At 42.0% G+C, this 26,581-nt stretch overlaps 1 protein-coding gene across 1 annotated transcript in view; it reads right to left on the reverse strand.

The window, feature by feature from the left end:
• Positions 1-23,787, reverse strand: part of LGR4 (leucine rich repeat containing G protein-coupled receptor 4) — a 104,207-nt gene extending 80,420 nt beyond the window's left edge. Inside the window, exon 1 of the mRNA XM_044258989.1 lies at positions 23,132-23,787. Coding sequence (XP_044114924.1) covers positions 23,132-23,316 — 185 coding nt within the window. The 5' untranslated portion in view covers positions 23,317-23,787. The remainder of the gene's footprint in view (positions 1-23,131) is intronic.
• Between the last annotated feature and the right edge of the window lie 2,794 nt (positions 23,788-26,581).

Raw genomic sequence — 26,581 nt, forward strand, 5'->3', positions numbered from 1 at the left:
CATAGAAAAAGATCAAGTATTTTTACAATTAAACAATCTCTATAAGACCTTTGTACAATTCTATAATTGATTTCTGCCTTTAAGTCTCCCCCCACCGCCGCCAATCCTGGCCTTCACAAAGCTTCACATAATTATAGTGGATAAGAATCAGAATGTCTAGCTTTAAAAATATCCATAGCCTAATTAAGTTTTCATTATTCAATTTTCTTTTTGCACAACTTAAAAAAGGCTGTTGTGTTCATGTTCAAATGCTCTGAAATACAATCTTTCCGGGTTTTAGAGTGTTCTGAAAATATCCAGTTCTGCCCATAATTTGTTCTTCCCTCCCCCTCTCACAAATATCCTGAGTGACAGCTTAATGTGACAGCTTTCTTGCCACAATTCACCAAAGGGGAGTGGCAGGTAGGGTTCTCGGAGAATAAATACCTAACAAAGCCATCATTCTGGGGAGTTACTTCCAAACTGTCGATCCAATCCATCAAGTGGAATGTGCTCTACTATTCTCTTGTAAATGTGCTTATTTCAAACAAGGCAGAACTCGGGCAGCTGCCCCACAGAAGACTGAATGACCCAGCTCAAATGTCACCTCTGCTGCGAAGCCTTCCAGCTCCCCAAAGCAAAGTAAGTTCCTTTCCTCTTTGCTCCCACAGCCTTTGTTCATCCTTCCCACACTGTATTTTGTGTTTATGTCTGTCTTCTCCACCAAAGCAGATCACCCATGGAAGTTTGTGAGCTTGTGAGCCAGCATGGTGGAGTGCAGGATAACCCAGGCTCTGGAAGAAGACAATCCGGGGTCCAATCCTGGTTAGAGATTATAAAACACATGACCTTGGACTGCTAATTACATTTTGTGCCTCCGTGTTGTCAGCTTAAAATGAGAATTAAAAGAGAACACTTCTACAGAATGTAAAGCTCTTTGCCCAATGCCTGGTATACATCAAGAGTATGACCAATGTTGGGGCCTGGGCGGCTCAGTCAGTTGAGCATCCCGCTTTTGATTTCACTCAGGTCATGATGATCACAGAGTCATGATATCAAGCCAGACCTCTCGTTCCGCACTCAGCAAAAAGTCCACTTGAGTTTCTTGCCCTCTGCCCCTCCCCCTCACTCACATAAGTGAACACACAGACTCGAGTGAGTGCTTGCTCTCTCTCTCAAGTAAGTAAATAAATCTTTAAGAAAAAAAAAGAGTACGACCAATGTTAAAAAAGGAAGCAGAACCCATATCTTTTCTCCCCCAGCAAATACAGTAGCACAGTTGGAAGGATAATAGGCATGCATTCCATGTTCATGGAAACAACTTTTGCTAAGCAAGTTTATTTATTAATAAAAAGTCACAAGTAAAATATAATTCTCAAAGGTAATCTTTCCACATCCTTCAGTTTATTCAACACTTAAGAATATATTTCATGCAAGGGGCAACTGGATGGCTCAGTCAGTTAAGCATCTGACTCCTGATTTTGGTTCAGGTCATGATCTCAGGGTGGTGAGATCAAGTCTCATTAAGGTCTCTGTGATAGCAGTGTGGAGTCTGCTTAAGTTTTTCTGTCTGGGGCGCCCAGGTAGCTCAGTTCCTTAAGCATCTGCCCAGGTCATGATCTCAAGGTCCTGTGATAGAGCCCCACAATGGGCTCCCTGATCAGTGGGGAGTCTGCTCCTCCCTCACCCTCTGCCGCTCCCCTCTGCTTATGTTCTCTCCCTCTCTAATAAATACATTAAAATCTTAAAAAAAAAAAAAGAAGATTCCCTCTCTGTCAGCTACTTCCCATACCCCCTTCTTCCTCTCAAATAAAAAAATAAGAGTTTGTTTCATGCAAAGAACAAATACAGGCAAGGGAATAGTTAAAAACATATTAAGTGAGATCCATTTCCTGCCCTCCAAGAGCTTACAAGCATTTCTGAGCATGAGGCTTCTAGAAATATATGCCTATTACATTCATGGCTGATTGTGTTTCACAATACATTTGACTAATGTGCATTTTCTCAAGTGTATTAAACCATCAAATATTTAAAAGACTATGTACAACCAATGTGTCTCATTTAGCTAAGGGAAGTAAGAGTTTAAGAATTTTGTATTTTACATACTTCAATGAATCCTGTAATTCTTACTAATGCTCCATGTTAATATAGTGCATGCATTGGTTCCAAGTCCATGCTCTCTGGTTCTATGAGAAGAGTTATTACTGTCTGGAGGACTGGAAGAGTTAAAACTACTCAGGCATGAGATTTTAAAAATCTGGGTCGTGAACAAATGTGTAGCAAAATCATCGTTTCCGTTATGCTCTTTTCAAAGACTTTATCATCAAGTATAGAACCATTTGTTTAAACGCTGCAATTTTAGTAAGACCTACTTCAATGAAATCATGACTAATTTAAAACCCTTACTGAATTAAAATAAATTATGCAGAGTTTTAGCTGTACTTTAGTTGAAAAGACTCTTATGGAACCAAAATGATTTTGCTGGACATTTGTTCTTGACCCAAATCCTTCTGTCATAAGACACTAACTTCATGAGAATCTGAATACCGCATTAAAGCTATCTATACATATTTGCATTTGACAACATCAAGGCAGATTCACCACATCCCACTCTCTTTAGAGAGTAGCCACAGACCGACACAAATGGGCTCTTCAAGCCAACAGCCCGGACAAGCCCCCTGAAGGCAAGCAGGGCACCGCCTCTTACCTCCTCTCACCAACAAACATCTTTTCTCACACTCTCATGGATATTTCAAATTCAAACAAAACCAAGAAAACCCACCATGATAAACTTTGGTTGCTTTTCTTATTTTTCCATGGAAATATACAAACAGAGGGGGGATAGCTCACCTAGGTGTTAATATCTAAGATCATAAGCTAACGAAGCTGTAACAACAAATCAATCTATGTCAAGAGTCTGATTATCTTCATCCGAGAGAGTGGTATCCATCCTCTTAACACTGGTCAGATACTCACTAGCAATAAAATAATCAATGCCTACCTAAATATACTGAATCTTTAAACCATCTCTGGGAGTTTAAGAAGGATAATACTGAATTTATTATTACATCGGAATGAAGTTTAACAGAACTCTATTTCAATCACTGTGTGGAATTTTGAAAGTATCATTTATGAGCCAAATTCTGTTACTTGAGATAGTACTTCACAGAAATCAAATGGCAAGTGTCTGGATTATGCTGAGTATTTTAAACTCTAAAAATCCTCTAGGAAATATATTACAGAAAGGTTTCAATTGTTTCTGCTGGGCTTCCCAATTTTTCAACAATTGCAACTGTTACATTACCTATATCTCTTCAGTAAGTATTCCTTTGATTTATTTCTTAGGTTAACAAAATTAGTTGTTCTCCTAAAAACTGATCATTTAAGGCAAAACAATGTCTTATAAAACATGGAAACTGAAAAGTAGAACCTGTCTATATAAGATACCTCCTGTAAAAATATCTTTAATTAGTGGGATGAATGTGATATTTTACTTTCTAATGAATTAGCTGTACCTCCAACAACACAATGGCATGTAAGTATTTTTACTGTAGAATATCCAATGACCCTATGATGCCATTGTTATTCTAGACCTTCTCTGAGAGAAATGGAGCGGTTAATATTGTTTAAAGAATGGAAAGGGATAGGATGTTGAAGCTGGGTGACAGAGGCCTTAGGAGTAAGGCGCTAAAACCATGCTGTCCCGTTTCCCACCGTCTCCCCCAGCCCACAGCGATTCTTAAACCTTAAAAACTGCCTATAGAGACATGGGAATTTTACTCTCCCTGAAACAAAGCCCTGGGCTGAATTAATACTTTCAACTCCTCCCGGCAGAATATTTTCAATTCCTTGCATAAAACAGACACTTCCAATTCCACAAACCTCCACTTGGAAAATGAAACAGAACTTCCCGTAATGTTGTTGCCGTGAAATAAAAAAATACTCCAGCAGAAAATTTTTCTCTCATCTCTATTCCTTGCTTTAGGGTTCTAGATGCAACGATGCCTATATTACAAACTAACCAAGCTAAAACAAAGACATCTTTTCGGCAACACTGCTTAAATCCATCCCTTTCTTCCAGCAAGTCAGATCCCCTGTTGACAGTGACACCTTCTCCAGTGATCTCTTCTACACTGGGACTGTATGGGGCCGCCTCAGAAAAACACTTCTTTCAAACACCAATGTTTTTTTGTTTTGTTTTGTGTTTTTAAGAATATAATGTTATTTCCAAAGTTGGCCTAACTGTCTGGCTAAAATAAGGAAATGTTAAACTGAGACAGAGAGACCACGTGGGCAGTCCTTAGTACTATTTAGTCATGAGCTTTTCTTCCTGCAACTTCAGACACACGTATCACCCCTCTGGTCTAACGAGGAACATCCACCAGACACACTGCTCAAGAACTGAGGCCTAAGTCATTATGTCAAAGGTATAAATTATGGGCCCAAAGACAGCTCGAGGCACTGCTGGGCATGGAAATGCTTTCTGAGCAACCATGTTGTTCCAAACAAACTAAATGCTTAAGAGGCTAAAGGACAGTGGAGGCAATTATTGGAAGGAAATTTCTCACTAGGCCAGAAAGGAATAATTAAGTCTTTGCACGCTAAATCACATCAGTGGGGTTAACAATGAAGTAATCAAGTGTAAATGGTGACAAAGCCCATCTATAGGACTCATGAAAGGAAATTAAGGTTGTGGGTAATCTAGACTATTGTTGCTTAAATACCACAAAAATTAGTCCCTAAAACTTCATTCATTTACCCTCTCTTTACACAAATGTGTGTGCTTTTTGTGGGAGGCAAGAAATTGGTTAATCCAGCAATTAAGGCAAATATACTGAATCATCAGAAGTAAAACACCACTCAGCTACTAATTCACAGGCAGAGATCCAACACCATCCCCATGCTACTTAGACTGTACCAAGTGCTTAGAAACAAAATCCCTCCATAATAGAAGGGCATAGGGGTTTTACTCAAATATACCACTAAAACCTTCTAATGATAAACCCAATGCATACTTTGTATCTCACACTTTTCTACGCTGTGGTCATAGAAGAGAATTCACACACACACACACACACACACACACGGAGGGGACTTAAAGAAGGAAGCTGGGGAGAAAGATAGAGGACACATGCCTCATTTCCCAACCACTGCTCAATACCAATTAAAATTGGTCATGTGCTAAGGGAGCAAAATAATGTTGACCTGAAAGTTAAAAAGTCTAGATTCACTTACCATCAGCAACGATGTGGATGGAGCTAGACTGTATTATGCTAAATGAAGTCAGTCAGTCAGAGAAAGACAAACACCATATGATCTCACTCATATGTGGAATTTAAGAAAGAAAACATGAACATACGGGAAGGGGGGAAAGGGAAAAAAACGAGAGAGGGAAACAAGCCTTAAGAGACTCTTCATGACAGAGAACAAACTGAGGGTTGGTAGAGGAAGGTGGGTGGGGGTGGGGGATGGGCGAGATGGTGGATGCTTATTAAGAAGGGCACTTGCTGGGATTAGCACTGGGTGTTGTACATAAGGGATGAATCACTGAATTCTACTGCAGAAACCAATATTGTACTGTATGTTCACTAACAAAATTTAAATTAAAAAATAAGTAAATGAAGTTTAGATTCAGACTTAGGCGCTGCAATCTCGTTTATAATCTCACCTCAGAGACTCAATTTCCCCATCTTATTTAAGGAGGGAGGCCAAAATAAAGATTTCTCAAGACCCTAAATCGATTTGGTATATCTGCTGCCAAACAAGCTGCTGTTGTTGTTTTTTAAAGATTTTATTTATTTATTGGACAGAGCTCACAAGTAGGCAGAGAGAAAAGGAGGAAGCAGGCTCCCTGCTGAGCAGAGAGCCCGATGTGGATGTGGGGCTGGATCCCATGATCATGAGATCATGACCTGCACTGAAGGCAGAGAGGCTTAACCCACTGAGCCACCCAGGCGCCCCTGCTGTTGCCATTTTTAAATAACTTCAGACTCATCAAAATTTGCAAAAATAGTACAGAGCTCCTGCGCATCCTTCACTCGGCTTTTCCAAATGGCAGCATCTTACATAAGCATAATACATTAGCTAAACCAGGAAATTCATTTCGGCGCATTATGAACAAAAGACCCTACTCAGATTGCACTCCTTTTTATGTGCATTCATTTTTTAATTACATGTACGGATTCATGCAGTCACCACTACAATCCTAAGGACCTACTCTGTTACCAGAAGGGAAACATGGGCATATTACTCTACCTGCAATGAAGCCCTGGGTGGAATTAATCCAATTCCTCCTGGCAGACTATTTTCAATTCCTCAAAAAAAAAAAGCGGCACTTTCAATTCTACAAATTTCCACTTGGAAGAAGAAAAAGAACTTCCCATAATGTGTTGCTGTGAAAAAAAAAAAACAAAAAAACAAAACAAAACAAAAAACCTCTCAAGGAAAATTCTGTTCTCACCTCCACGCCTCGCTTTAGGCTCCACACCCACTACACATCTACTATGAACAAAGAAAAATGACAAAGAGCCCTTTGCCCTCACTACTCCATCACCCCCTCCTGGCACCCTTTAAGTCACCCTGCTGTCCTCCCACCTCTAACCCTACCCCGCTGACCTGTTCTCCATTGCTGTAATTTTGTCATTCTACAGTGGGTTTTGTTTGTTTGTTTGTTTTTAAGATTTTATTTATTTGTCAGAGAGAGAGAGGGAGAGCGAGCAAGCACAGGCAGACAGAATGGCAGGCAGAGGCAGAGAGAGAAGCAGGCTCCCTGCCGAGCAAGGAGCCCGATGTGGGACTCGATCCCAGGACGCTGGGATCATGACCTGAGCCGAAGGCAGCTGCCCAACCAACTGAGCCACCCAGGCGTCCCTCTATAGTGTTTTAAATGGAATGATACAGTGTATATAACCTACAGAGATTGGCTTTTTCATTCAGCATAATACCTTGCAGATGTATCCATGTTGTTGCATGTATCAATAATTTGATCTTCTATTGCTGTGTACTATTCCACGACATTGATGTACCAGTTTATGATGGCACATTGATTTTATTCTCTTCAAGTTTTAATTAGCACTATAGGGTGAGGAAGAACTTTAAGTCCTCCTTTGCCATTGCTTAAGATGGTTCATATTCCAGTAGATGCTATCTTAATCAGTAATTAACAACCCCATCCATGTCTTCTCTGATTGCCCTTATTTAGTGAGCCCCCTTTACCCTGCTTTATTTTTTTTCACAGTACTTAATATTACCTGACCTCATATATTCATTGTATTTATTTTTCAACTTTCTACCACCACCACTATACCATCCCATGCCAGGTAAATTACATGAGGGCAGGGATGCTGTCTGATAATTCTGTCTCCAGGACCAAGAACAGTTCCTAACACATAAAGTACTCACTAAATATTAAATGAGTTAATTTTTTGAGTATTGACTTATGATCTCAATAATTATTTTTTAAAAGATGTTATTTATTTATTCGACTGAGAGAGACAGCAAGAGAGGGAACACAAGGAGGGAATGGGAGAGGGAGAAGCAGGCTCCCCATTGAGCAGGGAAGCTGATTCAGGGCTTGATTCCAAGACCCTGGGATCATGACCTGAGCCGAAGGCAGATGCTTAACGACTGAGCCACGCAGGTGCCCCTGATCTCAATAATTATTATTTTGAAACTGAAAGACCATTGATTCCATGAGCCATTATACAAATATTAGTGGCTCTCAAAAAGTAGTTTTGAACTGATAAAACTATTCATGGGAAACCTTTTTATTCACCTGCATAAAACAACTATCTCCTATAATTTCAACAAAGTACTGGGCCCATGAAAGACTATACAAAATGCAAAGGAAAAGCACAGAAGATTTTACCATCTGACAAGCAACTCAAGCCAAAACTCTTTTTAAATGTTAAAGGTTTATATAACCGAGGAAAAGACCATCTTTTCTGATAATGTGCTTGTTTTGTTTTTAACATACACTGGAGAGCTACCAATGGTTCTGGACAAGTCATACAACTAAATGTAAGTGGACTGCTGCCCTGTTAAATGGAGAATTTCAGCGAGATCAACTGTTTTTTGACTGGTTTGTTTTTTTTTTTTTTAAAGATTTTATTTATTTGAGAGAGAGACAGCACAAGCACAGGAAGGAGCAGAGGGAGAAGGGTAAGCAGATGCCCTGCTGAGGAGGGAGCCTGATGTGGGGTTTGATCTCAGGACCCTGAGATCATGACCTGAGCTGAAGGCAGATGCTTAACCCACTGAGCCACCCAGGGGCCCTGTTCTCAACTAGTCTTAAAAGAACTGTACTGAAGAGGGAGGGAAGGTCTGAAAAACATAAGCAAAAATTCGGTGTTTCAATTTATGTAACTGAAATGTTTAGCAAATAATAGATATCAGGCCTATAAACATATAAATGTATGTCTGGGGGTCGGGGTGGGGGAAGAGAGGACCTTTTGTTTCCCAAATGGACAGAAAGACCTAGAAGAGCGTTAGCACCACTGTACTAGATGGCATTTAAGATTCAGAAGGGTCCAAGTCTGTATTCCAAGGGGCTGAGACCTCTTCAAGCAGAGAACAAAACAGAGCTAACCTCTCTGGAACTAACTCCTTATCTATAAAATGAACAGTTCATGATATCCTCAGCACCAAGATAGATGGATGCCTACATCCAGAAGGGATACCACAGGACACTGGCATCCCACCCACTCAACCAAATGACCCTGGTCTGAAAAACCGAGTTCCGATCCCCAGCTACAAAACCTTGTTCATTACTTGTGTGCTCTCTCCCCTGTGGTTCCTTCATCTCTAAAACAGCAAACAAATGCGTGTGTTTTAGAGGGCTATAAAGAATATTAATTAATTAATATAAATAAATATAAATAAATAATAAAAATAAAATCTATAAAGAATAATAAATAAATAAATAAATAATAAAAATAAAATCTAAAAGAGTTTTAAATCGATAACACACAAAGCACTTCCCATATCACGCCTGGTACTCAATAACATTTATTATTATTAGCATCTAAGTTAGTAACAAGATGACGATGATGGTTTATCTGAATGGGAAGACAGGCCATAAAGAAGACCAAGACTGCAAAGTTAATTAAATGGAAAAGGAGAATGCTTCCAGGAGAAAACCTTTAGAGTCACCAAATAACGGTCCGGCATGGGGCTGGCTGTCACCCCTTTCAAAGTCAAAACTGTGGCCACAGATTCAATCATGAACAGCCCCGCTGCTAAAGAAAAGAGCACCCAGATCCAAACAAGAGCCCATCCAGTCCGTAAAATATTAACAGCTTAATAAACATCAGCTCACGCAATCAACAAACACAATGCTCAAGTCAACGAAAGAGTACCAACTAAATTAGTACCAAGCTGACTAAATGAAATGCCTTGGGGGGAAAAAGGCTCATGGGTGATTCACTTTTATGCTGACTTCCCTATAAAAACACCTTCAACAGGAGAGGCAGGAAATTCCAGTGAGTGAAAGGGAGCGGCTATATGGAAACCATCACAGGGCACACTTCGCTTGTTCATCTACTTCAGGGTTTTGGTTCAAAGGAGCACATTCAGAAATGTGCGCTTTAAGAAGCAGAAAAGCGAGTATGCTAATGGATCCTCATATACCATCTCAGCAAATTCCACAAAGAAAAAGAAAAAGCAAGCCAAAATGCACACAACTGATACTTAACTTTGCGGACATAGAAAAACACTATTAATATAAAAAATGCAAACGCTTTCAAACAAAGAAGTACAAAAAGCAAAGACACTCAGACATACTTTCCAAAAAAAAAAAAAAATCTGCTGTGAATACACTTGATCTTAGCCAAAAGGCCGAGACTGTGAATAAAAGATCCCTTAATTTTACACAGTAAGTACATTTTTGTCATGTAAGTTACTCCTAAATCCAGTCAGTCTCCGAGTGTATGTATGTACAGGTCTGTATGCGTCTGCAGGATGCTTTATGTTCTGTTCTGATCTTTTTTCCCCTGTAAAAACCTGTAGCTTCTCACCCTTTCGTTTCTCATTTTACTTTCCCCTCTTGTACTAAACTGTCAACAATTCAAGTAATCTACAGGAGGTACAAACAAAGAGCAAACACCTGAGCTTCGCAAAGTACCACCCACTACCTGTGGGACATTTGAGCAAGTTTCTGAACCCTTTCGAATCTCCATATATGCAGCTCTAAAATGGGAACCGTGCCAGGGACCCAGAATGATTACTGTGGAAATTACAGTTAACACACGGAACACGACTGATACACCAGGAGGCCCAGCAATTCTCACCAAATTTCCATTTTTTGAATCAGACTTTCCAAACACAGACATGCTAAAAATTCAAAACGTTTGTCACTATAAGCAAAATGTTCCACACTGGGAACATTACTCCACAAGCCCTCCTCAAGGGGTATCACAATAACGGTCAGATGCCATAGAGGGAGCTAAGTATTCTCTTTTGGGGTGCCGGGCTGGCTGGCTAAGTCCATAGAACATGCCACGCTTCATCTCAGAGTTCTGAGTTTAAGCCCCCGCTTTGAATGTAGAACTTAATTAGAAAATAATAATTCTACTCCTTTAAAAAGTACACGCACTGAAACAAAATCAGTTTTTAACAGCGTTTGCTGTTACTACATACATACCATGCTATGACTATACGGAGGCTCTAAGTAATTGGTAATATCAAACCTTACTACAGCTCTAAGACATCTAAACCTAGACCAATGTTTTATTAACATACACTTACCACTGGACCTAGGATCTCGCTCCTACATATTTACAAAGGTGAAATGAGGGGGCGCCTGGGTGGCTCAGTGGGTTAAAGCCGCTGCCTTCGGCTCAGGTCAGGATCCCAGGGTTCTGGGATCGAGCCCCACATCGGGCTCTCTGCTCAGCAGGGAGCCTGCTTCTTCCTCTCTCTCTGCCTGCCTCTCTGCCTACTTGTGATCTCTGTCTGTCAAATAAAAAAAAAAAAAAAAAAAAAATCTTAAAAAAAACAAAGGTGAAATGAAAACCTATGTTCACACAAAACCTCTACGTGAATATTTATATCGGCTTTATTTATACTTGCCAAAAACTGGAAACAAGGCAAGTGTTTCTCAACTGGGGAATGGACAAATAAATTGTGGCACGTCCATGCTGGCAGAACCGTACACTAAAAAAAAGGGTATATTTTAGAATTGAGAGATTCGAGAGAGTTTTCCTCTGATATGAATTCAAAGTTATGGAAGTTAGTTAAGGAGTCAAAGTAGGAAAATGGAACACCCAAGATTAAACTAGTTATTTTAGGATAAAAATATGAAGGCACTAAAAGAATGGGGAGGACCTCAAATAGACTCATTAAAACCTAAGCTTTTGAAAATGTAACCTCCCAAGAGAAAAAAATTTAAAGGAAATCTATGATAAGACATTTAAAAAGGAATTAGAAGAAAATGTGAAAGGCAGTAATTTCTCCCAGCACATTGTTTTTACAGCTAATGTACAGTAATGATACCAAGAACCATCAGAAATACCTTCTAGATAAGATGTACATATACATTCTAATGTTTGGCTCTTTCTGGGATAATACAGGAGTTCATTTCCTTTTCAGTAAATCCATTCCTGTCAGAAACAGCCCACATGTCTAGGAAACCATGAATTTCAGGCTGGGGTAACTTGGGTGGAAATATATGTCATCTCCTCCACCAAAGTCACGAATCTTCTCGTTTAGGGATATCATAGGTTTTGTTTTTTGTTTTTTTCTCCTTCTGGAATGCCACCTCAGCCAGGGTTGTGCCAAGGGAAAATTCTTTTAACACAGAAGACCTGAAAAAGACAACAATTGATTTACCCCTCTTTTTCCCGTTCTTGGCCTCTCCTGCCACACCTGCTGACAAGCCTCCACACCGTGGATTCAGATGCCACAAAGCAAAGCCGTTAATGCTAGCTGAACTGAAACAGAGTCCCTAAGTAGAAGGCTGGTCCTATGCAACAGAAACCTTTAAAGGTCAATGCAGCAGTACTTGGCTAGTAGAGAACGATCAATTAGCCTTGAACTGACAAGAAGATAAGCATGGAGGCAGCCAGTCCTCGAGGCATGCTCTCTTGGGAATCAAGCAACCTCATTCCCAACTTGTATATCTATTAAACACACACCACAGATCAAACCTGGAGGAACAGCAACCAAATGTCCTGCACACACACACACGCACGCACACGCACACAAGTTCCCAATGGTGAAATATATGATTAAGTCAGAAACCCACCATGGAAGCAGGTCATACAAAGTTAATTCAAACTGGTATTAGAAATTGATTTCTCCAAAATACAACATTCCATTTTCAAGAACGTGATAGGGCTTTGGAAAACACAGTTTGATTGCAAGCAGCAGAGCCTGTGGTTAGCATACAGACTTGCCAACCTACCATGAAGTATGAAGCTTTCTGCTGCATGCCCTCACAGCCCCAGACTGTTTGCAAAGGACAGGAATGAAATATTCCATATGTTTTCTTTGTCAGTGACATGGCTATTGAAAGCAAGGCCACGGTAGTCTCCCTGCTGAGGGACTGGGTCAAGCTATTCATGTGTAACCAGGCAGATGTCAAGATGGTAATGGGAAAAACATCTCAACCATTTTTTTTTTTTTTTTTTAAAAGAAAGAGACCCAGGGTAGGAAATGCACAACTGTAGTTGAAACACTCAGCCGATCTAAATCGGCTGTGAGCACTGCTGCATATGCTTGCTGCTATTCTGGCTTTACCATTCATTTTCAAATCAGGTCTGAATCAAAACCCAGAAAAGTTTTTAAAGTTTCTGAGAATGATTTAATTGTGCTTAACAAGAACACCATGTCACTTTCTAGAAATACAGAAGATCTTAAAGAGTGGATTTTAGTTCTAAAATGGCTTTATCCACAAAACTTGAGCATTAATCTCAAATGTTAAAAAAGAAGACAGAGATATCCAAACATCCAACAAAATATCACTTTTAAAGCAATTAAAAGAAAAAGTTCTCTCATAATCTGAATGTTTCTTAGAAACCAAGTGATGGGAAGAAACAAGAATGCAGCTAAACTGTCAATCTTGAGTAAATCTTATCCATCCCCAAAATGGAAAATGATCTGAGAAACTGCAGTAGGCAGTCATTGGCATGAGGCTTCCCTAAGAGTTAAGCACAGCTTACTGAAAATCCCCAGTGTTCCAAAGTCTGGAAGTGGAAAATTCATATCTAAAGATCACACTGATGGGGCGCCTGGGTGGCTCTGAGAGTTGAGCATCAGAATCTCGAGTTTGGCTCAGGTGGTGATCTCTTGAGTCGTGAGATCAAGCCCCTTGTCAGGCTCAGCTCAGAGTCTGCTTGGGATTCTCTCTCCTTCTTCCTCTGCCCCTCCCCCCGCCAAAGAAAATAAAATAAAAAAATTTTTTTTTTTTTAAGATTTATTTATTTATTTATTTGACAGAGAGAAATCACAAGTAGATGGAGAGGCAGGCAGAGAGAGAGAGAGAGGGAAGCAGGCTCCCTGCCGAGCAGAGAGCCCGATGCGGGACTTGATCCCAGGACCCTGAGATCATGACCTGAGCCGAAGGCAGCGGCTTAACCCACTGAGCCACCCAGGCGCCCCTAAAATAAAAAATTTTTAAAGACCACATTGACACTGCCTAAGGTCACATGTCTTTTCACTGTGGGGAGATACTCTGTGTCCCCTGTAAGGATAGCACCTTTCCACATGACCAGCCATCTCACTCAGGAAAGCTGTGCCAATCACAGAGACCCAGGGGAGCAAACGTGATATCCCCTGAGCTCTCTCCTTCAGGGAAACTGTAACTAACTGGCCCCCCCATCACGGTTTCCTGTTAAAAGGGGAGTAGTACCGCCTATGAGAAGATATCTTGATAAAAGTGCAAATATATACTCTTTCTCCACCTGGCTCTTCATGGTTTTCTGAATGAAAAAAATCTGCCAGGTAAGTAGACGTTTCCCCATTAGCACAATGGCTCACCTGCAAAGTCTACACAGGCTTTGGACCTGGTATACATTCAAAGAACCAGAGAAAAAAGGTCCACATACACACAAGCAACTGCTTAGTCACTTTCAGAAGAAATGACAACAAATCGGGTCCTGGCCGTCACTCAGACAGGTCATGCTGAAGTTTCCCAGGTGAGATCCTTGAAGACAAAATGAAGTTACCTCTTCTTGCAGATGGAAGAGTCAATGTTCAAAGTGGTTACATGACATGCCCATGCTGATTTGGGAACTCAGGGGTCTTGATTCTTTGTGCCATACTCTCAAAAACAAAACCTTTTTGAAGGTCTTCTTATAAAGATAGGCCTATAAAAAGAAGACTCAAGAATAACATAAGGCACCTGGGTGGCTCAGTTGGTTAACTGACTGCCTTTGGCTCAGGTTGTGATCCTGGAGTCCCGGGATCAAGTCCCACATCCAGCTCCACTCAGCAGGGAGTGTGAGTCTCCCGCTGACCTCTCTCCGCTCATGCTCTCTCTCTCATTCTCTCTCTCTCTCTCAAATAAATAAATAAAGTCTTTAAAAAAAAGAAAAGAAGAATGACATAAAAAGCTGGATTATGTGACTACAGACTCAAATAACCTTGAAAAGCGCAGAAGGCCAACAAGAAAATTTTTCGTTGTTACAAAGAAAGGAAAATATTAATATTTTAAGAAACGAATCAAATGAGATGAACTAGCAGAAGTAGCACAGAAAAGATGAAAAGTGAAATTATAAGAAACTTCTAGATATCAGTAAATCCATGTGTAATTTTTACAACATGATTCTAAAATATTTGAAGTGAATTAAGTTCACTTAATATTCCCTTAATTCTGATTATATTGTGCAAGAATTCTATGTTTCAATTTATTTCAGATAAGGAGAGTTTGAAGAGGACCAAAGGGCAATTATCACTTTGGAAAATGCAAAGACTGGATGAAGTGAGTGCCTAAAACATAAGAGCATATGAACAGTCTTCTAGAACAGTCTTCTAGAACATTAAGAAGCCTAAAAGTTGGTCGACATTATTTTCTCTCCCTGCAACTTAAAAAAGAGTCAGTAGACTTCATTTTTTTTTTTTTTAAGCAAACTCTATGCCAAACATGGGACTTGAATTCACAACACTGAGATCAAAGGTCACATGCTCTACCAGCTGGGCCAGACAGGCACCCCAAAAATTGGTAGACTTTAAAACAGAGTTACTAAAGCTTTAAATTATTCAAGAGCTCGTGATCTTCTCTAGAGACTTCTTCCATGGGAAAGCAGCCCTCTGAGATGGTTTCCACACAAGAAAGGTGACAATCTAGAACAGAGTCGTGACCTCTGGTCTCCTCTCTCTTGGGAAAATCTTATCTGCCAACCCTTTCTCCTGTGATCCATATGGTTTCTCCAAGGGTCTCTTAGTATTTTCTCTTGGGAAAATGGGGAGAACCCAGAAGTTAACAACACAACCTAATCCCAAGAGTTCCAGAGAAAACCCCACCAACTTGGAAGTACACCCAACTGTCCTGCACCTTTAAAACAAGAACCATGGGACACCTGAGTGGCTCAGTTCGTTAAGCAACGGACTCTTGATTTTGGCTCAGGTCATGATCGAAGGGTTATGAGATCAAGCCCCTCATCAGGCTCTGTGTCTGCTTGAGATTCTCTCTCTCCCTCTCTCTCTACCCTCCCCCCTCCCCAAGCTTGCTAGCATTCTCTACCTTTCTCTCTCTTTCTCTCTCTCTCTCTCTCCAATAAACCATAAAGCTTTAAAAATAACAAGAACTATGACAAGTGCGAGAATTGGGAAATCTACCTATCTTCCTAGGAGAGGAGTTCTAATCAAGTTCTTCATGGAGGTTTTGATGTCACCCACATATACTAAGTCACTGTCTGCAGTCTGTACTAGCAGCTGCATGTGAGAACTTCCCTGCCTGAGGGAGAATGGAGAGGTGAGACCGGAAGCAATCTAGGCTCATTCCTTGGCCCTGCCCTAATCCGGCACAAAGGTAAAGGTACCATGTCTCAGTCAGATTTATGTCACTCTTCTTAGGAGGGACAACTTCCCCATATAAAACCTTAAAAATGTACAGGACTGGGAGACTTAACCTCATGACTTTTCTGAATGAGGTTCTGAAATCTGATTAAAGCATCAAAAATATTTTGTTGTCAGGATGCACTAAGATTTTCATTCCTTCAAGGGTCCATTTTATATTTAAAACTTTGTTTAAAAAAAAAAAGGCTACATTGTATTGTAAAAATAGAGGAAAAGAAAAAACTAGCTAAAGGGGCTTACATAACCCTTTATTTCTCTTGATTTTTAATACTTAAATACAAATTAATTTTGAAGGATAAAGTATCATTAAGTAACTTGAAATTTATTAGATATGCTCCCTCCATAAGTTTCTCACTAGTACAGACATCAGACCAGCCTGGGATCTAAATGGCCCAGCTGCCTCCCAAAATATCTATGGTTTACATTTCCTTACAAGGCTATTCTTACATTCTTATGGGCCCACATGTTGCTACAGGGGGGGCGAATCAATGCCTTCCCCATAAGACCTTTCAGAACAGAAAAGCTAGGAAAACGAGAAAAATATATTTCTTAAAGATGTTCACTTCTTGAACCTGAACTGTTTAGAAGGGCATTCCTGTTCTCAATCACTTGCATCAAAAAAAAGAGATGCCCAATGCCAAATTTTGCTGTCAACTTAGTGCAGAGGGGGAGAACCTGGCTACTGTGACAATTAAAATATGTAATAGTACCAAACATGCTTGAGATTAAAAACAACCACCCCCAACATTCAGAGTTTTAACTGCTTGTACATGACACAACATACTTCACTACACTTTAAGAACCTTGCTTAAAAACGGTGCCAGCCATATACAAATATACACCATATATTTGTTTAAGAACAAATACTTAGGGGCATCTGGGTGGCTCAGTGGGTTAAGCCTCTGCCTTCAGCTCAGGTCATGATCTCAGGGTCCTGGGATCGAGCCCCACATCAGGCTCTCTGCTCAGTAGGAAGGTGGCTTCTCCCTCAGTCTCTCCCTCTGTGTGATCTCTCTCTCAAATGAATAAATCAATCTTAAAAAAAAAGAAAGAAAGAAAGAAAGAATACTTGTCTGTTGGGGGGTGAATCCAGAGTACACTACTACATAATTACATCTTGCCATTTAAAAGAGGTACTTGAGTACAAACTTGCTAAAGTCTTTAGAAATTGAGGTTATTAAATGTATATGAACTATAAAGTCATGATCTGTCTTTTGCTAACACTGATTTCTAAACTCAGTTTGGAACTCACCCAATTTCAGACCATAGAAGTGCTACCTGGCCTATAGCTGGACCATCAAGTACTTAAACACAAAAGAAATGCCTAGAAAGGCAGACAAATTAGCCATTTGTGTAAGAGTACTGATTTGCTAAACTTTAGTCCTAGCACAATTTTTCTTCCCTGGTAGAACTTAAAAATAGAGCATTTTATCATCCTAATGAAGCTCTGCAAAAGAAGCTATAGTTCACTTAACAAAGTTGGGGAAAAAAGGAAAAAGTTATCCGTATTCTTTAATATATAAGAAAAGCTGTTGGCATTGCCAAAAACTCGAAGGCTGCATGAGACAGTTAAAGGCAAGCTGGCTAACACCCTTCTAAAGCCAAATCCTTGAGATCTAGCTTAAAAAATTAAAAGAGCAAAGCTCTCTTACCAAGAACACTGTGAGTTACATTAGTTACATTTTTCAGAGTAAAAGGCACATCTGGCAGGGTTTAACTTTTAACCCAAGTGTACCAACAAATACTGTACTTTTATGGAAATTTATCTTTTTTATAGAGAAACAGTGATAGACATTCTTAGGAAAAATTTCAATAAATCACTAAAGGATTCTCAGAACTTTACTTGCTTAACAGTTAACACAGGTCCAGAGAAATTCAAAGCAGTGAGAGACATTTGCCATCATCTAGTCCACTATCCATCACTTATTGGTAAGAAAAAGTGGGAATGAAGGAATAGGCACAAACAGGAAGACCAGAAACCAAAATCCAAACGTGCAGGCTCTCAGTACTTTCACTATTATAAAGATGACTAAAATAAGAATTTGAGAGAGAGACTGAAAGAGGCCAAGAAAATGCCTAAACTTGCCTGGATCCACCTACCAGTAAAAAACTTTGATCTTCCCTAAGAGATTAAGTTGTCAAATGTTACCTTTCGATTCTAATGTTAAGAGCCAAGTGCCTGGACATTAAATGCTTGTGATAACATAACTGTCACAAGCATTCAGTTTGACAGAAATCATAAAACATTAGTGGTAACTGCAAAACCTTAAGGAGCCTTGGATAAGAGAATGACGGGTTCAAGTCCTGGGTATTGTTCAGACCAGCACATTGTTGCCCTGTGAGGGAGTGAGCTCCCCATTCAATGGAAACATTCCAGCAGAGCTGGACAACCTGAAGAAGTTTCCTGGGTGGGCAAGAGGTTCCATGAGCTATATACTTCCCTTACCCAAGGGAGAGGATGCAAGAAATGTATTTAAAAGAAAAAAAAACCAAATTCAAGAGAAAGAAAACTCTTGGCAATAAGAGTTGTTTATTTCCTTGTTTTACAGGTGGCGAAACCAAGGCCCTGAGGGGTTAAGCATGTCACCCACTCAAGGTCACTTGTGCAATTTATTGACAGGTCTGGAAACCAGCTCTCCATATTCCCAGCAGAATGCTCTTCCTTCTCTTGTATTTAAAGAGAACCCAGCAATTCAGCTGGTTTGTAAAATGAAGATTCTAAACTTAAAGATATTCACATATTGGCTTTGTTTAACACAAAGTTCACTTGTATGTGATATCAATGCATTTCTAGGAAGACACACTACACAAACTAAACATTGAAACTTACAGATCCTAAGGCAGAAATCAAGAGATACCAAACTCTACCATCAACAAAGGTATACGATGACTAGCCACCAGAGAATACAGGAAACATCAGAAAAAGCAGAAGAAAATATTTTCAGATGATACTATTAAAAGAAGAAAGCTGGGGCGCCTGGGTGGCTCAGTGGGTTAAGCCGCTGCCTTCGGCTCAGGTCATGATCTCAGGGTCCTGGGATCGAGTCCCGCATTGGGCTCTCTGTTCAGCAGGGAGCCTGCTTCCCTCTCTCTCTCTGCCTGCCTCTCTGCCTACTTGTGATCTCTCTCTGTCAAATAAATAAATAAAATCTTTAAAAAAATTAAAAAATAAAAGAAGAAAGCTGTTTGGTGTAGTGAAATAATACATCTTAAGGAAGAATCTAAGATCAGGTTTCCAAATGAAGAAAAAAAATAACATTATTTTAAAAACACTGCAAAGCCTCTCAGGTAACCATCAATTCTATATAGAAAGCTCGATAACCTGCCCGATGTACAGGATACACACACCGTGAAGGCTGGCGAGATTATGACTAATTATATGGAAGTGAGGACATTGAGTAACTTTTTGTACAGTATCCAAATTACTGAAACAGAACGATTTTATTTTCCAAGTGTTAAGCCATACCCACAGGAAACAAGCAGGGCTATTCTACCCTAGCAAAGCGCCTTAGCTAGTCATGCATTCTGCAACAAGTCTCCATGGCAAATTTCCTAACACACACTTCTAAACACAAAGAACTCCTCCTCCAAGTGAGTGGTAATGAAGAGGTTTGTGCAACTGCACCCAGAACGAAATCCTGCAGCTCCTGGGATCTTTTACGAGACGATCATAACATTATCGTCCCCTTGCCATCCTAAGATTATGTAAGAATTATAAAATCATATAACTTCTGGAAGCTACAGGCGGCCTTAGAAATAATCTAGTGAATCCAATTACTGCATTTTTCAGATGAGAAAACTGTTCCCCCACACACACCTCAAAAAAAGGAGAACGATTTGCCCGAGGCCACAAAATTACTTAGTGGCAAGGTAAGGACTAAGATCAAGGGCTCAGACCCACCAGTGTCTCCATGAAGCCACAAAAACAGGATGTGTCATCTTAACACTCGTGACCAGACGTAATCTAGGACATGGGGATCTGTGCTCTGAGCCCACGGCACCCAGACGTTGAGGCAGTAACACAGGAGACACGTGTGCACAAACTTCTCCCCAACACCACTGGGACTTCATCTCTTTCTCTAAAACCAATGGGAGTATAGGTGATTAAAGAGTGACCTGTTACCATGACTATAGGAATAACCTTGAATCTCTTTGATAAAATAAACTTTGAATTTTAACAGCAGTAAGATGACTTCCTTTAAAACACCTCAGGGTGAATTGTGACAAGCCAGTGTATTGTGTGACACAAGACTGAGAACAGCTCTTGCAAAATATAAATCACCAATACAGGTGCAGAAAACAGTGTGAACACATGAATCCCATCAACAATACTGAGGATTACATCTGACTCTGCCCCCAGACTCGGATAAAGCAGCTTTCAGCAGGAAATAGACACTGTTGGATGGAACAAGTTTAAACGAGCCTAACGGAGAAGCAGCAGTATCCTCTCTCTGGGACTTTCTCAAATCTGGACAAAAGACTAAATGCTGAGAATGCTGAAATTGGCAGTCCTGTGTGGGAATGATGTCTGAATTCCAAGCCCCGAGTCTGCCTTCAGTGTCGGCCTTAAGTTATTCTCTCTTCACTGCAACATTTTTAAGTGCCTCCTGTGTACCAGGCTCTGTGTACTCCAAGCTGAGTAAAATAAAATCTCTGTTCTTTGTGGGTCCCAGGGTCTCCAAAGTGGAGTGCACACACCCCGGTGGAGGTGAAGATACCATATATACCACTGATCCATGAGAAGAAAATAAAAGAACTTTGACTGATTGGCCTCATCTTTTTAACTTGCATCTGTGTTTGTAATTTTCTGTGCAATGCTCCAGAAATTAGGAAACGGTGAGCAAAAGTTTGGGACCATGGATCTAATCCCTTGCTATGTAACCATGGCTCACTAAAGCTATAATGGGACAGCAGATCAGAAGTACCTGGAAAGAGTTCCGAGATGATCAATGGGATTGTGCAAACCCACAGGACCTGCCCATCCTCAATATGGCTTTTGAGATTCACTGAACCAGCTGGTCTCTCAAAATGCAAACACACTGCCCTTGAAATGCCCTTTAAGTGGGGCAGTCACATATACTTTTGAGGATGAAATGAGGAGACAGGGGTGAAATAAGAAGTTAGTTGTCAGGAGGTCCAATCACTCTAGCTATAGGTCACAAGTGGAAGAGGAAAATGTAGCACATTTGCTCACCACAGCAGCTCAGAAAGTGCCAGGATGGTGCTGCTAGCTTAGGCAACCTAATCTGGACAGTCGCCAATGACTTTTGGTTCCCAAGCCTCAAACAGGGAGTTCTGTAAGGCTCTAAGTTGAAAATATGGCATTTGACTACCTCCAGTGACTTCTAAAGGAAGATGATCTGCAGACAGGAACGTGCTCACATAAAATTGTGCTATTTCTTTGTGGTTTTAGGTACTAATGCAAAACAGACCCTTTCCTTACAGGACAAGACTGCTCATCCAAACTGGTAGAATCTACTAAACAAGCTCTTTACTACTGGTCAAAACAGCAAAAAGGTGCTTTTCTACGATTAGAGAGCCTTGAGAGGTCAGATAAAGGCACCTCTCCTGCATGAATTCTCTAAGTGTCAAGAGAACAAGGAAAAAAAGAACCCCATCTCCTCTACACAGTCTTCTTCCCCTCACTTCCACTCGAACCTGCCCACTTGCTGTAACTTTTTGCAAACTGCTCTTCACTACAAAATGAATTTCCTTCGGTAAGAAAGTTAAATTTCACCATACTGGAGGAAAATGACTTCAAATATGTTACTAGCACGTGAGAAATAAGGAGGGGGAGCTGGAGGCCAGAGAATGAGGCAGATTCCAAGTCACCAGGCTGCAATACTCAGTAAAACCCCACTGGCAGAGAGCAAGCCGAACGCCTCCCACCACCCACCTGGAAACACCGCAACGCTCTGGTCTGCACAGAAAAGATTTCTTCACGGGGTCAATTACTCCTTTAAAATTATTTATTTCTAAGAGGTCCCCTTCCTTGGCTATAAGGCAAAAGGAAATTCCCCTCACCACATACCTCTCAGAATCCCTTCCTCATACAGTTCTTTCGGGGCTCTTGACTTAATCACTCCGCAGGACACACAACACACAAGTGCATACACCAAGCCCTGCGTTCAGTTACCCTATTTTTTTATTGGTCTTATTTGCCAATACCACGGACGACACCTATTTTAGTTTGCTCTTCTTTTTTGAAGGGAATGTCTAAAGCCTCAAGTCTCCCTTTGAGGAGCGAGATTTTAAAAAGTCAGAACGCTCTGAGTGACTTCCCCAGCCCCAGGCAGCTCAAAAGAAAAGTTCTGGAGATGAATGTACAGCAGAAAACTGCTGCCTTCCATTCTAGAAGGTTGGGCAGAGAATATGGTCTGGAGCTTTGATTTTCTTCCAACATCCTGTACCTCGGGTCAACATTCTTTCTTTAAAAGGCCTACTTGGGGAAGAAGAGTATTTTCACCAAAAGAAACCTGCAATTTCCCCCCTCCTTCCGTCTTATTTTTGCCCGGCTCCCCCCGCCCCCACCCCGTCCCCGCGCGCTCCAGAACCCTGGGCGTTTGTCGGGCAGTTCCCGGTGGAACTGGACCGAGATGTCAGGTCGCTCTACCTGGATGAGGCCGAACTGGAAGTGGATTCACCCTGAAGCACAGGTGTATCTTCTCCCCACATTCTGGAACCCAGAAAGCTCCAGGTGTTTCCCCACGAAACGTGCCTAGGTCTGCAGACCCAGGCCAAGTTCTAGGCGCCCTCAGCCTACCGACTACGAAGCTCTTGCCAGCTGAGCGGGGACCCGCGTGAGAAGGGAAGGTCCCCTGAAAAGGCTGCCAGGGGCAGACGTTTCCAGATTCCTTCCTCCTGCTTGGCCCCAGATACTCTTTCGGGGGGGGGGCCTGTGCCCCAAAAGTCTGGGGTTAAAAAGCTGCTCGCGGCTCGGACCCGGACTGGCGAAGTCTGGAAAGCCCGCCGCGCGGCGGTGGGTGCTGAGCACCTCCACACACAGGTGACCCGCGCCCCGCTCCTCGGAACACGGGTGGGTGGGGTGGGACGGGCCACCGACTCTGCCGTCCCCCCCCCCCGGCAACCCCCTTTCCCCCCCCAGCCCCGCCCCCGGCGCCCTCACCCCGGCACTCACAGCGCTTGGGTGAAGGCGCTGAGCCCCTCGGGCACGGCCGTCAGCCCCTTCCCGGAGCAGTCCACCCGACGGTCGCCGTCGCAGCTGCAGGGCGCCGCGCAGAGAGGCGGCGCCGCGCCGCTGGGCTCGGCCGAGCCGCGCAGCCCCAGAGCGAGGAAGCAGAGTAGCCCCAGCGGGCCCGGCATTGCTGCGGCCGCCTCCCGCGCCGGCCTCTCCCGCGGCGCCGCTCACTCCGCGCGCCTCCGCTGCCCTCCGACGCCCCCCGCCGCCCCGGGGCGGCAGGCCTGCGGACTGGGGCGGGGGCTCTCCTCTCTCGGCGGTCGCGCGGGCTCGGCCCCTTCAACAGTCCGCGGCGGCAGTGCAGCGACGCGGCGCTCCGGAGTTTCGCCCTTCCCGCTGCTCCATGGAAGCGCAGAGGCAGCCCCGCTCCTCCGGCGGCTCAGGCCAGCCGGCCCGGCCGTGCGCAGCTGCCGGGGCCGCTCTCTGCCATCGCACCCGCCTCCCCGTCCCCGGCCTCGCGCCGCAGCCGCTCTTCAAGGTTGCGGAGCGCAGCCTTCAGCCATGCCGGCCCCTCGCCCCAACCCCCGCCCGGCTCTCGTACAAACACCCAGGCTCCTGCTCGCTCTCTCGCAGCCGCGGCTCAATCTCCTCCCGTCCTTTTCCCTTCTAGGGTTGCACGCTCGGGTTCCCAAGCCCCCAGCCGCTGGGTTATGCAAATCACTTAGGTACATGCAAAACTAACCCTTCTCCAGGAGCGCCATTGGCCCGCAGAGGTCTCGAGCTCATTACTATGCAAGAAGGGGAGCCGCCACTGGCCAAGAGTAGGACCAGAGGGGCGTGTTTATCGGGCGTGAGTGACAAGGTAGGGCTGGTGCTGGTGCTGGTGGTGGTTCAAGGCAAAATCCCCGACTTGGCTTTGCGTGGCAGACTGTGGATGGAAGGTGGAAGGATCTGAAGACGTAGAGTCTGTTTTTTCCCCCCTCCCCCACCCGTCTTCTTCCCTCCGCAGAAACTGGATCTTCTAAATTGGATGACCTGAAAAGTAGAACTTGTCTCCAGCCTTCAGTTTAGTTTCAAATGACTCTCCGCTCTTCCAAAGGGTGAGGTCTTTGGGAGCTGTGCAAATGGAAAAAAAAGTTTTTGAGGAGAAAGAGGAAGTCTCCCTTCTTCTGACATAAATTTTTAGGTTTTAGCTATATACGGAATTAAAGGCGCGTACCCTCACAACCCTCTCACTTCACCTGAGATCTTTACACCTATTTTGGTAGGCACTGGTTAGCTAAGTCTTAGCAATGAACCACTGATGATACCAAGTTTCGGGGATCTCAGTTCAGACGGCTTTCTCACGTTCTTTAAAATCCTAAAACACAGGAATCTTGTAAGGGGCAAAAGAGGTGATGTTTCTGAACACTGGAAAATTTCTCCAGACAAGAGAACATTTGAGTGCTAGGTAACTACCACTGAGAAGTCATCCAGCAACTTTGGTGTCAGGTAATTTATCAGCATTCCTTCCTCTTGTGGACTTCTGGGGCTTAATAGACCCCACAGAATCATTATTTGCAACAAATACTGCTTTATGGGCACCTCTTTTCTTACTTTCCACTATGCCTTTGGTTGTCTTACCATCTATATTAGGGACAGTTTTCCTAATGAATACTTTAAGGCAGATGGGGTTAAAAATGTCACTATCATAAAGTTTACCACTCATGTCACTTAAGGAAAATGGAAATAAATTGATACAGACCTAAGAAGTTTAAAATGAAACATTGCCATCATCTTTGCATTGGAGAATTTATCTTTAAAAATAATGCCTAGGGCTACCTGGGTGGCTCAGTGGCTTAAGCCTCTGCCTTCCACTCGGGTCATGATCTCAGGATCCTGGGATCGAGCCCCGAATCCGGCTCTCTGCTCAGTGCGGAGCCTGCTTCCTTTCCTCTCTCTCTGCCTGCTTCTCTGCCTACTTGTGATCTCTGTCTGTCAAATAAATAAATAAAATCTTAAAAAATAATAATAATAATGCCTAGCTGGGCATATGAATAATATACTATAAACTGATTTATATGCTAGAGAGTCAATAAATACACACTACACAAATGATCCCTGAAAGTAGAGTCTTGAGAGAGTCAATATATACAAACATGCCTTGACTTCCAGTTTTTAAGAATGACATATTTCCTCTAATTGTGGGTCTGAAAGAGAACTCAGAGCTATATGAGCTGGTTTTATAGATGAGAAATTCATAACCCTCCAGTATTGTGTGCTGCCCAAGATCATCACAGAGCAACTTCTGGTCTCCTGACTCCTTGTCTCATGCCCTTGGAGCCTTCCCTAAATTGGTGCCCATTGTTTAAATCATTTCCATTATTTTCTGGCAACTCTCATGAGAAAGTGAAGTGAGGAAAAATTGTAAATTGGGTTTCTTTAATTGGTTCTCTTAAGACCACTCTTTTTATAACAACACGAAAGATGACAGAATTTCTCCTGCCAAGATATCACTTTCTTATGCTGTTTTAAAACAAGAATTATAGATTATACTGGTTGATTTTTTTTTAACTAAAATAATTCATTTCCTTTCTTCTAAGGTAGTGGGTTTTAAACTTCAAGAAGGATAAGAATCGCATACAATGGTTGATTAAAAATGCAAAATGATTTAATAGACTTGTGTGGAGCCCAGGAATCAGGGTTTTGATGCCCATCACATGAAAGTGTTATAGGGAGTCCATAAACCACATTTTTCCTTTGCTTCCAAGGAGTAAGATATTAGGGCTGGCAACTTCAGGGAAAGGGGAGATTCAGACTTTGGAGAAAGGAGACATGTAGATTTTATTGAAGAATAAATTCCTATTGTCTATCAGGTAAAGAAGGTGAGAAAAGAGATTTCAAATTTGCAGTTTGTCCAAGAAGACAAAATTTCAAGAGCAATGGACTTGAGTAAGGAAGAAAAGATGTAGTATCTATAAAAGTGTTAATATCTCTTGTAGTTCCTATAGTATTTGTGCTTTTCTTTAAAGATAAATTGGCCAGTTAGTCTTCACTTCTTGGGTAATTTGTCCTAAGGCAGCAAAACAAATAATTTTTTAGATTCTATCCCAGATAACTAGAGAAAAATGATCAGTTGTTAAATAAACCATAAGAACCTAGAAAGATATCAGGATGAACCAAAATGTGTTGGCAAGCTAAAACTCAACAGAGACTGTTTCCAGACCGGCTTGTCTTTCTCATTTTTCGTAACTGTGGATGAGTGAATGTGCAGCATCTACAGGCTAAAGAAGAGGAAGTGGACCCTGGTCGCAAGTCTTCTGCACACTCTATAGGGCACTTTTGGGCAATGGAGAAGTCACACATTTTGGGTGATGCTCACCTTGGGGCTTTTGGGCAAAGGGCACAACAAGGCTTATCGACTAGTGGACAAGCTAGACTTTGGTCCCATTCACCTCTTCACCCAGGTGC

The sequence above is a fragment of the Neovison vison genome, chromosome 7 (assembly GCF_020171115.1).
Source record: "Neovison vison isolate M4711 chromosome 7, ASM_NN_V1, whole genome shotgun sequence".
Taxonomy (NCBI): domain Eukaryota; kingdom Metazoa; phylum Chordata; class Mammalia; order Carnivora; family Mustelidae; genus Neogale; species Neogale vison.